This window comes from Bidens hawaiensis, unplaced genomic scaffold (assembly GCF_021521415.1).
Source record: "Bidens hawaiensis isolate Kalapana, Puna unplaced genomic scaffold, B.hawaiensis_p1.1 tig00049151_1, whole genome shotgun sequence".
Lineage (NCBI taxonomy): Eukaryota > Viridiplantae > Streptophyta > Magnoliopsida > Asterales > Asteraceae > Bidens > Bidens hawaiensis.
The window spans coordinates 105897-121347 of NW_027498801.1; the positions used below are offsets into that span (position 1 = coordinate 105897).

Here is a 15451-nt window from a genome sequence, read left to right on the forward strand (position 1 = left end):
AAATAAAGCTTGTTTAGTTACCACCAAAGTCGAGCTCGAGCCTTGTATGGGAAGGCCATTTAGGCTCGTTGAGTCTTTAACGGGCCTTGTATATATTTAAGTTTTTACCTCTTTTGGATTTTTATGTATTAATTTCAGAGTGCATAGCCGAGCTATGGCTCGTTTAAGGTACTACGTAAGTCCGAGCCAAGCTTAGGCTCGTTTAAGGTTTTTCTCAAATTACATAAAATTAACAACCTATGTCTCATCTTGAAAAACTACCCGAGCTCGAGCTTTAGAAATAGAGTTCAAATTTAGTTGAACTAGAGCTTAGTCAAGCTAAGGCTTTTCTTGTTTACACCTTATTAGTCGAGCTCGGGTTTCTCTCTATTGTTCTTTTTTATTGTTCTGTGAGAGGTTTAGGTTTTCTGCCATTATTTTGGTTCATATGCTGTCAGCTTCCTGATTATGATTGATTTATTTGACTCGGTTTTCTTGTGAAAAAAATGTGCACTGGGTATGTACACGAACAATGAGAATATCAGGTTATAGATCATGTTGCGATGTGTTTTACGTATGTTAATTTTAATGTGATGTTTTTATATATTTTATTTATGAACTTTCTTTGCTCTGATTTTGACCGAAATTTTAGAATCAGGTCAGTTTTTTATGAGCCATGCATCTGACAATAAATATGCTGGTAGTAATATATTTTGCCTCTTACCTCCACTTTAGTTAAAGTGTGGTTATACAGGTTGAGGGCTACCAATCAAACGCCCACGGCTAACCACGGTTGAGAGCTATCATTCGTTGTGGCTAGTGCCCCTCCCTCTGAATGAATGTTCTGATTGGTTGCCACTCCTTCCCCATCTCTCTTCCGTGCCCGTATTGCGCACGGCTTGGTGCGGGTTTGGGCTTGGTATGTGTACAGGTGTGGGTTAGTTTTGGATGAGTCTGCAAACCCGTTTAGCTAATTTATCAACTTGAATTCCTGAAACACCTTTAAACTTTTAATAAGGCTCCAACACACGATAATTGTAAGAATCATTTTTTTTATAACACTCATACATAATTATAGTCTAAATTATTTCTAGCTAACTTTGCAAATTTAAACCGTTGTTTTTAGTTGTTTTTCTTAAATTCGTAGAAGAAACTGTCTGGTTAACTTAAACCACTTTAATACTGTTTTTTAGTGGCTTTTATTCATCAAAATCTGTGGTTTCTTTTTCGTTTATGGAAATTAGAAACTAACACTCGATTAGTAAACAAGGAATACTATTTAGCTGTCACTTGAGATTATTTACAGGTAGGTATGTAAAACATGTGATTGCTTTTTTTATGAATTCTCATTATATTTGGTTCTTTGTCTAAATGAATTAGGCTATTCTTATGATTAAGTATTGACATTTCAAAATTGAATCATATTATATGAAGTTAAAATGATAACGTATTAATTTTTTTCTTTCATTAAGATTTTGTGCTCATTTTTTTTTCTTTTGATAATATGGAGCATATCACATTAATACTCTTGATTATTAAAAGAAAACAAAGTGAGCGCAATACCTTAAATGAATGAAAAACTTAACATTATTTTATTTGGTAAAATTTTCTTTGAAATATCAATACTTAGACATGAGAATAGTCTACTTCACATAGAAATAACTCGACGTACATGATGAGAGTTCATAAAGAAACTAAAAGTAATAAACGTGTGACAAAAAAATAGTTTTTACATAGCTGTTATGATCTCAAGTGAGAGCTTTCATATTTCATTGGAAAGTTAGCACCTATATCCTTGTTTACTAATCGAGTTTTAGTTTCTTATTTTCGTTAAATGTAATAGAGAACACACATTTTGATGCATGAAAGCGGTATTAAAGTGGTTCAAGCTATAATGGGATGGTCCGTTCAACGAATTTTACCAAAAAAAAAAACTGTTTAAACTTTAAACATGGCAAGTTAACTAGAGAATTTAGTTCTATAAAAAACATTATTTTTTATTATTGTTGTCTATTTATAGACTTAGTAAAACAAGTGTTGGAGTCTTATTAAAGATTAAGTTGGTTTAGGGAATTCGGGTTTAGATAAAGTCATCCCTAGGCAGCTGGTGAAGTTAGGCCAAAAACAACAAACATGACGGCTTAGGTTATATGCTGAAAGGTGTAAAGCGATAGTCTAAAATACTTAGAATTATACAATCTATATGTACCTTCAATAAAACTTATAACAGAGTCTTCCATAAGGTAGCTTTCCAACATATTTGGTTTTAAAAACTTACATTTTCAATAAAAAACCATTTAGGTCTTGAAAAAAGAACCTTAGTGTTTTTAATATGCATATTTGAAAAAAAAAATGAAATTTCATGAAAGTCAAGTGATGCTAGAATCACTAGACGATACGTGGTTCAACTTTGAGACCCAAGTGATACTAGAAACAGTAGAGACGATAAACGTTATGTTCTCTTGGAAGTCTGTTTATACAACCATGCTTTCAAAACTATAACTTATCACTTACAAACATAAATAACACGAAATACATGCAACGCATTCTTGAGTGATTATCCATTTTCAAATCAACTTCTTAAGATCAATCAGTTATGGAGGATAAAAGCAAGAAATAAGATCACCACTTATACCAATATGTTTTTACTCATGTACATTGGTGATCCTTTAATTTGTAAGATCGAGAATGAATCATTAGTGACCACTATCAAGCTTGGTGAGAAGTTGTAAACGAATAACGTTACTGATTTTAGATAGACGTTGATAGTTTGATCGAGGATCAGAGTGTTAACATATGATGGATTTTGTTAACACTCACCGGATCACTATACATCGTTTTGTTCTTATGTTAAACATATTTCAATCCCGTGTCTATTTATTTTGCTTACAAGTATGAAGTATTCATGTGAGTTGGCTGTTAAAAAAAGGGTATTCATGTGAATGTGAGTTGTTACAATATCAACATTTTTATAAAATATAAAAGAACTCATTCGCCTCCTTTGGTTCTTAATACTTTTTATTAAATGTTTAAAAAACCGAAGCAACGCAAATTTATGGATTCAATTTGAAGTAACTTATAAGAACTTAATATATAGTGTAACTCATATTTTTTTGGACAAAATGTGTAATAATCAATTAATTATTAGGTAACAAAACGTTTTAGACCAAAATTCACTATTTTGGCTAAATATTTTTTCAAACTAAAATATAGCGAAACAAACCCTATCACGATAGAGTTGCACACCCCTAATTGTGATTGGTTTCAAGCAATCATTCGAAACCCATCCCAAACAACAGAAAATTTTATAATTAATCTCACATCCGAAAACATGTGTTTTTTGGTTTTCCATTTTCTCATGTGGTTCAACTTTTTTTCTTTTCATCCCTAAGAAAACTAGTATTTCCTTTATAGAAAGATCAAAGTCACAACCATACTACAAACAAGACTGGTCATATGTTGTATCGCCATAATTGATTTTGAAATAGTTGCCAAAATGACAAAATAACCCTTTGACCATTATGCACTTTGCTTAATCCCAAATTAAAACAACACACGTATATACAACACATTTAAGTCATAGGGGTTAAAATGTGCAAGTGACAAACATTAATTAACAATACCCATTGTCTTATAAGGGTCTCACATATTGTTTCATAATCATCAACTTGTGCATTGTTATCATCCCAAAAATCACAATGGGAAGAAAGCTTGATGCACTCCTTCACCGGACTTCGAAGCTTAAAACCGCCATAAACCTCGCTATCTCCCGCCTAGCAATCCTCAAGAATCACCGTCATGCTCGGTTCAACGTAGCTCATTCGGATATTATTCAACTCCTTCGGCTTAATCATCACCAACAAGCCCTCCTTCGGGTACTCTCTCTTTCTCTCTTTTATTATTTAGAAAACGACGAATGCACAATTTGTGTTAAAAACTGTTGAAACCGAACAAACTGCTTAACAGAATAAAGTCAGCCGATTTGGCCAGTTTAGAAATTGTTCGGTGTTTGTAGCTTGATGGTTTAACAATTCACTCCGGTTTAAAACTTGGAAAGCTATTTAACCTTTATTATATAAACATGTTTACTATTTTTGGAATATCTACTTATTAATATGTATTAGAAACAGGAACCATCTTTATTATTTTAAAATTCTTAATACAAATTAATGATTTTGAACAATTCATTTAAACAACTAGACCACCAAAACTAAACCGTTAAGCTAGTCCAGTCGACCCGGTCAATCTAGCCATTCTGGTTTGCCATTACCTGAAACTATAGCTAGCGGTTCAGCCCAAAATATTCGTCAAAACCACTCCTGATACTGATTAAGCTATATATGTGACAGGTTGAGCAAGTAATCAAGGACAAGAACATGTTAGTTGTGTATGATATGATACATGACTACTGCGATTTCCTAAAACAAAGAGCCAGCATCATAGAACATGCAACGTATGTACTTATTCTCGTTTTTCACTTTCGGTCTAACTAAACTCAACATAGGGTCTTATGTTGTTTTATAAATTGTTTCCACAGTATTTGTCCGGAGGAACTGAAAGAGGCTGTAATGAGCCTGTTATACGCAGCTCCAAGATGCGGGGAGTTCCCAGAGCTTAAAGAGATCCGAGCAATTTTGACCGCTCGTTTTGGAAAAGAGCTTGTTGGTAGCACTATCGAGTCGAGAAATTATAGCGGAGTTAATCAAAAGGTAAGAAACACGAAAATATTAAGCTTTTATATAGTTCTGACTTATAAAATATGTTTTTAACTTTTTATGATGTTTTAGATGATACAAAAACTGTCATCAAAGGAGTTGAGTCTGGAGAACAGAACGATGATTCTTAAAGGTATTGCTAGAGAAGCGGGTATTGTTTTGCAACTAGAAGCAACGTTTTTGTTAGATAAGGTTGGAAACGAGCTAAATTCTGAGCCCGTGAAGTCAAATCTTGACATGAGTGACTCAAGTTCAAGGTATGATTATAAGTCGGCTAATGAGGAGATTATTGAAGAAGAGGAAAGTGAAGGTGAGGATGAAAGATCAAAAGATAACATAAATGTAGAAGAGTTTGATGATTATTCGAATGACGATAATAATATAAAGTCATTCGAAAAGATGGAATTTGATGGAAGCAAGTATAAGATTGAAAAAGAAGAAACCGGGCTTGCATCTAGAACTGTATACTTCTCATCTTATAAGCAGTTTCCGTTCAGGCAACAAACTAACCCCGAGGCAGGGTTAGCCGGTTAGGTCGGTAAAAACTGTATAATAGGCTTTTATAAGTGTTGTGAACTTGTCATGACTATGTAGATTGTTTTATTTTATTTTCTGGTTTAGCTATTTATTTTGATTACTATTATGAAAGATAGAAGGGTTTCATGTATTATAATGATTATGTAGTCTCACATTTTTACTTAACTTTCTGTAAGAGTAACATATTTAGCAATAAGGTATGGGTCAGTTTTGAACTCGTTTTTGAAAACTGTTCGGTTTTGGTTTTTCAATTTTGCCGTATGTGCTTGAATATTTTCAGCCGAAATTCTTTTTTTGACCAACATAATGAATTTAGACCTAAATCTTCTTGTTAACTTAACTAATTGATTATTATATTAGGCTAATATTTAAGTATGCTATTTATAAAAATGTTCCGTAAACTACTTAAAACTCAAAATAAAAAATAAAATTCCATAAATCTGCTTCAGTTCGGTTTTAATTACATGCAAAAGCGAAAACAAATGTTTGGCCTCTATGGGAACATAATACCAAACCATCAGTTTATGCTTTGGTTCGGTTTTTCGATTACATGTCGTTTTTTTCCGGTTTCACGCGCACCCTTAGGTGGCTTGAGGGGGCTAGGTAACGACTAATAGGTCAAATTAATATCAAGTTGACACGGGTCGTTTTTAGCATTTATTGTAAATTAATACATCAGGCCTACAAAAGCAACTACTTGTGTACCAGGTTAGTTGTATCCAACTTGGACTAGGAAAGCTGCTTTCTTTTACTATGATCCTAGTCAGCATTTTAACAAACTATATACTTATCCACATGGATTTTTATATAAACTTTTAAAATGTAAACTACGTTTTTCAAAACAACCAAGGGACCATTTATATAAAATAATAACTGACAAAGGCTTTATAACTTTTCTATATCCTCTAAAATCAACTTACATGACATATAGAAACTGCAAAGACTAATTCAATATTAAGGTCAAGATCATCAACAACTTTAACTGTAACGAAACTACTAATTTATAAATCTGACTCACTTTTATAAACGTGCCATGCGAGATGGAAGCTGCTATCCCCTAGCACGCTTATGTCCGTGTGGCATTAGAGTGGCGTATGTCTGCAAACTCACGCCAATATCTTCATCATATTCAATACCAAGTTCCTCCTGCAAAAGTATATCACATTACATAACAATATTTGCAACAACGAGCATTTGTAGGTCTGTAAATGAACTGAACGTTCAGTGAACTGTTCGGCGGGAAGTTCGTTTATGTACGTTCATTTAATAAACAACCGAGCTGAGCACAACTTTTTGTTCATTTAATTAAACGAACGAGCATGAACACACGTATTGTTTGTTCATTCATGTTAGGCTATGTCTATTCATTTATCTTCGTTCGTTTGAAAAATTGCTTAACATATATCATTATTACTAATACTAATTTAAAATCAATTTTAATTTTTATATTTAAAAAACCTTTATTTGGATATCTTTGTTTACTTTTGAACTATTGGATGTGATGATCATGGTATTTTTTTTACTTCAACTTGAGATTACGTTTACTTTTGTTAAGTGTTCGTTTATGTTCATGAACTGTTAGTTTAGAATATTAACAAACAAACACGAACACGTTCATTTTCTTAGCGAATGAACATGAACAAGAAAATTCAGTCGTTTAAGCGTTCATGTTCGTTCTTTTTGTTCAGTTCGTTACAGGCCTAAGCATTTGCAATAATAATAAAATATTAATAAAAAAACCTTAAACTCATTTGGATTTTTGGGTGAGTTTTCAGTAATAGTATCCCAAACATCTTTAAACATCCTCTTCCTCTTTCTCCAGTTACCAATTGAATCTGAAAATGTTTTTTCAACAATCTTCCGTTCTTCCGGGCTTACCAAAGTTACCCCTTCACGTAATTTAGTCAACCTTTCTTCCAATTCTTTGACCTAATACAATTATATATAAATTATAGTTAGTATAAAAAGAGTATATCAAGATAAATGAGGGCAGAATAGTCATTTCATTAACCTGCTGTCTTAGCTTAACATCTTTAGCTTGTATCTCATCCAGTGTTAGGTTTGACTGCAGAGACTTAATCTCTGCAACAACAAGATTATTATTAAGTTAACATATAACAAATCATGTATGAGATTGAATAGAATTATATAATAAATAGTTTTAAAGTAAGTACCTCCCTCAAGTTGACTGTTTGACTTTTTTTGTTCATCAAGTAATTCTTGTAATCTGGCATTTTCTTCCTTCATTTGATTAAGTTCTTCGGTGTTTGGAATCTGGAATTGATCTTGTCTAGCCAGATATATCTTCTGTTTACCATATTCTTTGAATGTTATTTTTCCACTTTCAGCAAGATTATCTAAAGCCTTTTGTACAGCAGTCTTTTTCAAATTAAATTTTTGCAAGAAATCAGCAACAACTTGAGAATTCAGAGGTCTGTTTTGCTGTAAAATGCAAAACCAGCAGAAAAAAGATCAAAAACAGAATGAAAAATAAAGAACAAACAAACGAATTCGATAAACTACCAAACATTATTGATCAAGAAAACTTAACTGAAAAACTTGATTACATGTGTTTATATAACCTAACCAATCCAAGCTAGGCTAAAGTCCTTATTAGTACAAACTCAACTTGATCTATATCTATTCATGATTTTGAAATAAACTCGACCACTTGACTACTGATACACTTTTAATTCGTAATCCCAAAACTACCCCTAATCCACCAGCTTGGCAAGGAAATTAGCGACCCGCTAACAATAAACATAGTTCTTCAATTTAGGTGTTAAATGGATATGATAAACAGAAATTATTAAGGTAAATATACAACTTACTTATACCAAAACCATGTTTGCAGAAGGTCATATACTGTATAACGGTAGAAGCTCCAAGCAAGATTTCACAATTAGCAGATTGCAGTTATACCAAAACAGATAAAACAGGAAAATGAATGTATCCTGAATTAATATCATCTAATTCAAACTTGAGAAATAATGTCATATGTAGGCGTAAAAACGAGCCGAGCCTGAGCCTCAAATAAAGCTTGTTTAGTTATCTAGCCCGAGCTTGAGCTTTGTATGGAAAGCTCGTTTAAGCTTGTCTAGCCTTAACGAGCCTTGTGTATACCTTCACACTGCACAGTCGAGCTCGAGACAAGCTTAAACGAGCTCATAATGAGCCTTATGTGTTTTTAAGTTTTACCTCTTTTCTACTTCTATGTATTAGCTTCGCACTGCATAGTCGAGCTCGAGGCGAGCTTTGGCTAATTTAAGGTTTTTCTCAAAATATACAAAAATAATTAAACACGTCTATAAAAAATAAACTAATTAATAAATACTCCCTCCGTCTCATTATAAGTGTCCACATTTCCTTTTTTATTTGTCCCATTACAAGTGTCCATTTTCAAAATTTATTAGCCAATTTCCAAGTTTACCCTTAAACACAAACAACTAACATTAATAAACGATATTGATGGACCCAATTTTCAAGGGCATTATTGTCATTTGGTAAGAAAAAAAAGTAATCATTCAACCCACCTAAAACTTTGTGTTTTTCAAACATGGACACTTATAATGGGACGGAGGGAGTAATAAGCAAGTCCAGCCTGAGCTTGAAAAAAATGAGTCACAAGTTGAACTCAAGCTTTAGAAACCGTGCCCAAATCGAGCGTCGGCTCGTTTACACCCCTAGTTACAAAACTGTTTATGTGCATTGTTTAAAGTTAAACTGGCCAGTTGAATTCTGGATTCTGGAAGAACAGTTCAAAACAAAATGCAGCAAAATAGCAACATAGCAATTAACACAATGTCAATGATCAAACTAAAACTAATTATCACAAACGCGCAATACGTCCACCTCAAATTAAAGATCTAACAAAACCGATACGAAACTAAACCGATTTACTATAACAATCTGGATTAACCAGATTTTATAAACACTGTCATGTTAAATAATATATTATGAAAGCCTTCCTACATAACCTAACTGAAACCATCACAAATTCAATTTACTAATCACTTCCACCTGCAATCGAAGATCTAACGCATTCGTTACAAAAACCTAAACATTTTACGATTAAATTGAACATATAGAAGCTTCATAGCAGTGTTTGTTTATATAAGTAATAACAACCTCTCGATTAACATATTTTCGCTACATGAAATGAAATGAAATAAAAGTATAAACTATAGATTATTATTATTATTATTAATATTATACCTCGTTGACGAAATTGAGAACGATTCCTGCAAATTAAACAACGGCGAATAGATTAGAGAGTTATTATGAATGAAATGATAATCTGTTAGTTCGAATTTATAGAGATTATATGATATTAACCTTCAGAGCTATCGGATTTTGGAGCCATTGTTGTATCAGTGTTGTTAGGGTTTTGACTGACTAGCGCGGGAAAACTTTAATCGGAAATGGAAGTGAAACCGTGATTGATGGATACGGGCGGGTGGGTAGGATCCAAATGAAGAAAATTATTTCCTTTATACGACGCCGTATTGTATGTAATTGAATGAAATAAGTAGGGTTGTTCACGAGTCGAGCCATGGTGGTTTTGAGCTCAGGCTCGAAATTAAACGGGGGAACTCAACTAAGACTCTAATTTAATTTTGAAGTTAAACGAGATTAAGATCGAGCCAACGAGTTGAGCCATGATCGAGCCGAGCCTAGGTTGATTTTGGCTCGGTTACAAAAACGAGCCAACTCACCTCAGGATGTTTCAAATCAAGTTTTTTTAGCTAGTTTTATTCGAGTTTTTATCGAGCGAGCTACGAGCCCGAGCTTCGAGCGTCGAGCTTTTTGAGGAGCCCTAGAAATAACTCAAATAAGTATAAAATTTGATTTTGATTTTATGAAGGTAAGATACTTAATTATTAATGGACTTTAGATTCAATTTCTACACTCATTATTTAGTTTTGATGGCACCGAGTGATGATGAAAGACTTGACGGGTAGGTGGCGTTTACTAGTTGGATCTTTGAACCGAATTGGTGAATCTCACCGCATTGTTGTGTATTCGGACGAGTGTTCATGTGTGTTGGCCTTTTCCATAGGATCAAAAGATGAGTGTATTCCGATGTGATAAATTAATTTAAAATTGTGAACGATAGTAAGTCTTGTTGGTAATTTAACTTTAACACTTTTAATTCACAGTTATGCTACCAAGGACAATTTCACTTGTATAATAACTATGGTGATGTTACCTGTAATTTATTATTGGTTACCAATTTATTTTGTTAACAAGAAAGGTATGTTTCTCGTTTCTCTAAGAATCATTCATTTGTGGAGATCAAGTGAAATCAAGTGTAAATTTATGATTATCAAAAAAGTAAAAAGTGTGGTTGTTTTTGGCAACAATATGTAAAAGTTCGGATGTCGCTATTTGAATTGTTGGTATGGATTATTATATGTACAAAGTAGAATATTTGATTGTAACTTTTAAGTATATTCAAAATTTGTTGAAAAATTATGAGTCAAGTTTTAACTTTTATACTCATATTCATTAAGATGTTGCATTTTAATAAAATATACTTTATAATTTATGTCTTTATGATCAAGATTATGTTATTTTAGGAGTTGAGTGGCGTTAATATCACTTTCAGTATTCGAGTGACATGTATTGATAACTACTACGAAACTTAGTATTTTGTTAAGTAAACTTGGTTTTTATTGGTACTAACTATTGCATTTTGGTCATTGTCGGTCCCAACTATCGAATTGGTCACTGAAGGTCCCAACTTTTAATGTATTTGTTCATAACGGTCCGCGGCTAACAAAATCCTAACTTCGTTAGTTTCAGGTCGCCGGAAAAACGTTTTTGGTCGGAAAAGTCAATTTTTTTGTCGGAAAACACCACCTGAACACTACCGCCACCACCTATTGACTCACCGCCAACCAACCACCATCACTTAAGCACCATCAACTGATTCTGACGACAGTTCCAGGGTTCCGACGACCTCAATAATTGGGGCTTTTACTAGAAAAAGGTTCCTAAAGGTACGATACAAAGTTACCATGATGTTTGGGACAAAATTGTTGAGTTTTCGGGTACAAAAGTGTGTTTTCCGGCCAAAAACGTTTTTCCAGCGACCTAAAACTAACGACGTTAGAATTCTGTTAGTCGCGGACCGTTAGGAACAAATACGTTAAAAGTTGAGACCGTCAGCAGCCAATTCATTAGTTGGGACCGGCAGTGACCAAAAGACGATAGTTGGGACCAATAAAAACCAATTTTCTAACAAAAGTAAGTTGACAAAACAATTTTTAGTAGAGTAAAAATCAGAGCTTAAGAGGATAACTCTTTAGTGAATTAGTGGATATATATTTTCTGATGAGGAAATAGTGAATCATAAACAAAATTTTGAGGTTTTGAGTCACTTTTGCAAATCAAACTATACATTTAACAAATACAAAACAAGTAACCAAACAATTGAACCTTCTGCTTAAGATTACAACATATTTAAGAAGTCAAATTGCCACCACTTTGTTGCCAAAGGTTAATGATATCAGTAGCTTGATTAAGGAGGATGATCATCTTCTTTTGAGAGATCCAAGGTTTGCTTTCCAAAGTGGTTTTGAGTTCTTCCCAAGCATCTTTCCTAGGCCAGAAGAAGTAAGGACTTAATGGGATGCTTCCATGTCCTGGTATCTCTTGATCAAGGCCAAGTCCTATGTTCTTTTCCATCCATATGAACTTCAACACTACTCTTGGCTTTTGCACCTTGTTCCCCTAATATTGTCACGTTTTAAACATCATTAATTAATTTAGACGGTATATGTGTCGTGTTTTTAAGTTGGCGAGACGAACCCAACATAAATACGAACATGAACAGAATCGTGACAGACACATGAACCTAAACATGACATGTGTATTTACCAGGTGACACAAACGTGACATGTTTAACTGGAACTTTTATTTTTGTTGTTTTTCCTTTTGGCTACTCTAAAAGTTAACATTTACAACAAAAAGTACAAATTTATAAAAAAATAATTGCAACCGAAAGTTGAACTACAAAAAATTGGATTCTCATTTCTCTTTTATCTTTAAACTTTTTTTTTTTGACACAAACACAGAATCAGTTTAATCTAAGACATAAAAATAGTTAGAAAAACGGGTTAAGTGGATAATGGATAAAATTGCGAACCAGTTAGGCTGACCTGAATATGATCGGTTTAGCTTTGGGGTGTATACGAGTTGAGCCAAGCCTAAGCTTGGTTCGTTTCAAGCTCTTTTTTCTACAGCCTAACTCGTGAGTTGTTTTTTCAAACTCGGGCTCAGCTCGTTTATTATTTAATAATTAATTTAAATACATTTTTTTATTTTTATATATTTTTAGAAAAACCTTAAACGAGCCAAAGCTCAAGCTCAAGCTCGATTGTTAAATGTTAACTTAATACATAGAAGTCCAAAAAAGAAGAAAAACTTGAAAACACACAAGGCTCGTTAAGGCACGGCGAGCCTAAGGAGCTAGCAATACAATGCTCGAGCTCCAACTCGATAACTAAATGAGATTTATTTCAGGTCCGGGGTCGGCTCGTTTCTAGCTTTTATTAATCTGAGCTCGAATACCTCGGCTCGTTTGCACCCTACTTTAGCTAGATACATCGCGATTCGAGTTTGAGCTGAAAAGGACCCAACCCAGTTAAACTAAACCCAAACCCAAACCCGCAAATTTCATGTTTGGTTCGTAACTTCAAATGAAGTCAGAAATCCACACCCCTAAATAACTAAATTCTTCAATATCATAAGTTTATACTCATCTCCTGACTCCTGCTATTAAAAGTGTCCGTATTTCCTTTTTTATTTGTCCAATTACAAATGTCTATTTTCAAAATTTATTAGTCAATTTCCAAAATTACCCTTAAACACACACAAGTAACATTAGTAAACCTTGACGGACCCAATTTTCAAGGACATTATTGTCATTTGATCAGCCGAAAAAGTTATCATTCAATCTATCTTAAACTTTGTGATTTTATGACACTTTTAATGGGACGGAGAATAATCTTCATACAAATAATATAGTTTTTGTATCTATAATATTAATACACTTGTGTGTGTACCTCATCTTCTTCTTGATCAGGTACAGGTGGCAAAGGAGTGTCTTCAACAATGGCTTCTTCAACAGCTGATGAAACAGAAACAGAAACAGAGAGTTTGTGAAACCGTGTGGACTTGTTGCACAAGGACACAGAGTGATGATGAGTCTTGAACAAACAAGGGGTGTTCAAGAATCCAACAACGTTGGGACTTTGACAAGACAAAGGTTTGATTCCGTGGTGAATAGACATAGACAACATCTTGTGTTTTTGAAGAAACAGATAAAAGAGAGTTTAAGTTTATGAAGTTTGTAAAAGGAGTGTGTTTGTGAGCTCAGAGATTTTGTCAGTTTTGGATAAGGGGGATGGGATGGGATCATAATTTACTGGCCATACAACAAGATGATTTTCAACATGGGCTTTGGGCCAATAAGACTAGTGATAAACTAAAGGCCCATTCTATGTGGGGTTCATAATACGACCCGCAATTCATTCGGGAATGGGAGCGGGAATACCATTGTTAACGACATGGGTGTGTGTGGTGCGGTTTTTAATCAAAACCGAATCAAAAACCAAACTTTCGCTTTTATGACTATTTAAAACCGTTTGGTTTCGGTTCTTTCGGTTCTTGGTTTTTAGGTTTGATTCAGTATTGGATGTGGTTTTTTCGGTTTTGCTAATCAAGCCAAAACTTTTTGGGCCAAAAAAAACTTTACATTTAAAATCGAAAGAACCGAAATATTAGGCATGACATTTTTTTTTCTTTAAAGACAGAATTACAAATTTTGTCCTTTAAAATAAGACGAATTACGGTTCGTGTCCTTTTCTAAGTTTCCTTGCAGGCGGTGTACTTTAAACTTTTTTTTCCTACAAGTTTTGTCCTTTACGCTAACTGGGTTAGAAAAAGTCAGTTAAGTATGACATGTGCCAGACATGTGATGGGCATAATTGTAATTTTAATAGGGGAATGTATTATATATATTTTCTTTTCTTTCTCTCTTCTTTCTCTCTAAGCCACCACCATCACCATAAATTCCGTCCACCTCGTTGCAGATTCCATTCAACCCACCACCACCACCTCCTCTCCATCTCACAAACCGCCACCACACTTTCCGTTCACAAACGCAAACGATCCCTATCGTCCCTGAAACTCCACCTTTTTGCCCTGTAATGACAGGCGTCGTTGCATTACCGTCCGGTCGAATAAACTCAAGTGTCCCCGCATCGAATTTCACAAAGTTTGTAAGCCGACTTAACCCGAGAAACCCGTCAACCGTCTGCTGACTTTTCGAGTCAACATCATCAGAAATCCCGGTCCCGCATTCCACCTCACCAAACCTCAAAACCAAAGTTGTTGAACACCGTTTTCCATCCGGTTCTTCAGGCAGATCTAGAGCAACGATTAGTTTTCTAACTTTGACATGAAAGCTTGTAAGCAACCATTTAACCATTTTAGCAATAGTTTTAACACCTTCATGAAGATCAACAGTACTAGTTGCCATACTACTGTTAACCGCTTCATGTCCAGGTGTCACAAACTCATCTTGACCTGACGTAGAGGCTTCATTCACGATATGTGAATCTCTTTTCTGGCCCGGACCGACTACATTCTCAAGTTCATCCAACTCAATCTCACAATTTCTATTCTTCCATGGAAGCTTAACAGTTAGGGCTCTAATAGATCCTTCTTTCACAACCAAAATAGATGATCCACCAAACTGAAAACACAATTGTAAATGCATCAAATGCTTCATACTCTAAACTCTATAACTATCATCAATTTAAAAACTACTTTACATTCAAAATTAAAGTTCATAATCATAACCTAACTATCATAACAGATTAGGTCAATTTCATGACACAATCAAACTCTATTGTTTAACTATTACCAATTTATTCAAAACTAAAGTTCATAACCTAAATTACCTCAACAAATGACATCAATTTCATATCACAATCAGATTCTAAACTTAACTTAACTTAACTTACGAAACCCAAAATTAACAATACGAAAACACAATTCGAAAGACAAACCTTGTGATTAATAAAATCAACATTAATGGCCAAATCAGAGAGCTGAATGGTGCCGTTAGTAAGTTGAACATCAAGGTGATCGAGATCAATATCACCGAGAATGAATTGCCCTAATTTCTTCTTCAATAAGAACTTGCAAAT

General features: G+C 34.0%; 3 protein-coding genes across 3 annotated transcripts; 1 reads left to right on the top strand and 2 right to left on the bottom strand.

Moving 5' to 3' along the window:
* Window positions 1-3609: 3609 nt before the first annotated feature.
* On the top strand, window positions 3610-5384 carry LOC143597865 (vacuolar protein sorting-associated protein IST1-like). Its single transcript, XM_077076244.1, has 4 exons — window positions 3610-3854; window positions 4329-4432; window positions 4517-4688; window positions 4767-5384. Exons 1-4 carry the CDS (start codon window positions 3678-3680, stop codon window positions 5226-5228), a joined length of 915 nt encoding a protein of 304 aa, XP_076932359.1. The 5' UTR covers window positions 3610-3677; the 3' UTR covers window positions 5229-5384.
* A 734-nt stretch (window positions 5385-6118) lies between these two features.
* Window positions 6119-8039, bottom strand: LOC143597866 (homologous-pairing protein 2 homolog). The gene is made up of 4 exons (XM_077076245.1): window positions 7406-8039; window positions 7243-7313; window positions 6972-7160; window positions 6119-6377 (listed from the first exon to the last, which is right to left on the bottom strand). The coding sequence occupies exons 1-4, from the start codon at window positions 7476-7478 to the stop codon at window positions 6282-6284; spliced, it is 429 nt and encodes a 142-aa protein (XP_076932360.1). The 5' UTR covers window positions 7479-8039; the 3' UTR covers window positions 6119-6281.
* A 3610-nt stretch (window positions 8040-11649) lies between these two features.
* On the bottom strand, window positions 11650-13581 carry LOC143597868 (small ribosomal subunit protein cS23z-like). The gene is made up of 2 exons (XM_077076246.1): window positions 13301-13581; window positions 11650-11966 (listed from the first exon to the last, which is right to left on the bottom strand). The coding sequence occupies exons 1-2, from the start codon at window positions 13535-13537 to the stop codon at window positions 11697-11699; spliced, it is 507 nt and encodes a 168-aa protein (XP_076932361.1). The 5' UTR covers window positions 13538-13581; the 3' UTR covers window positions 11650-11696.
* Between the last annotated feature and the right edge of the window lie 1870 nt (window positions 13582-15451).

Bases quoted from the DNA above. Each gene is read 5' to 3' on its own strand.
- LOC143597868 (XM_077076246.1), bottom strand. From the start codon at position 13,537: ATGTTGTCTATGTCTATTCACCACGGAATCAAACCTTTGTCTTGTCAA. The intron at 11,967-13,300 runs GTACACACACAA...TGACAATATTAG, and splicing joins CTGATCAAGAAGAAGATGAG to GGGAACAAGGTGCAAAAGCC.
- LOC143597866 (XM_077076245.1), bottom strand. From the start codon at position 7,478: ATGAAGGAAGAAAATGCCAGATTACAAGAATTACTTGATGAACAAAAA. The intron at 7,314-7,405 runs GTACTTACTTTA...TTGTTGTTGCAG, and splicing joins AAACAGTCAACTTGAGGGAG to AGATTAAGTCTCTGCAGTCA. The intron at 6,378-6,971 runs GTTTTTTTATTA...ATACTTTTGCAG, and splicing joins AAAATCCAAATGAGTTTAAG to GAGGAACTTGGTATTGAATA.
- LOC143597865 (XM_077076244.1), top strand. From the start codon at position 3,678: ATGGGAAGAAAGCTTGATGCACTCCTTCACCGGACTTCGAAGCTTAAA. The intron at 3,855-4,328 runs GTACTCTCTCTT...TATATGTGACAG, and splicing joins ACCAACAAGCCCTCCTTCGG to GTTGAGCAAGTAATCAAGGA. The intron at 4,689-4,766 runs GTAAGAAACACG...ATGATGTTTTAG, and splicing joins ATAGCGGAGTTAATCAAAAG to ATGATACAAAAACTGTCATC.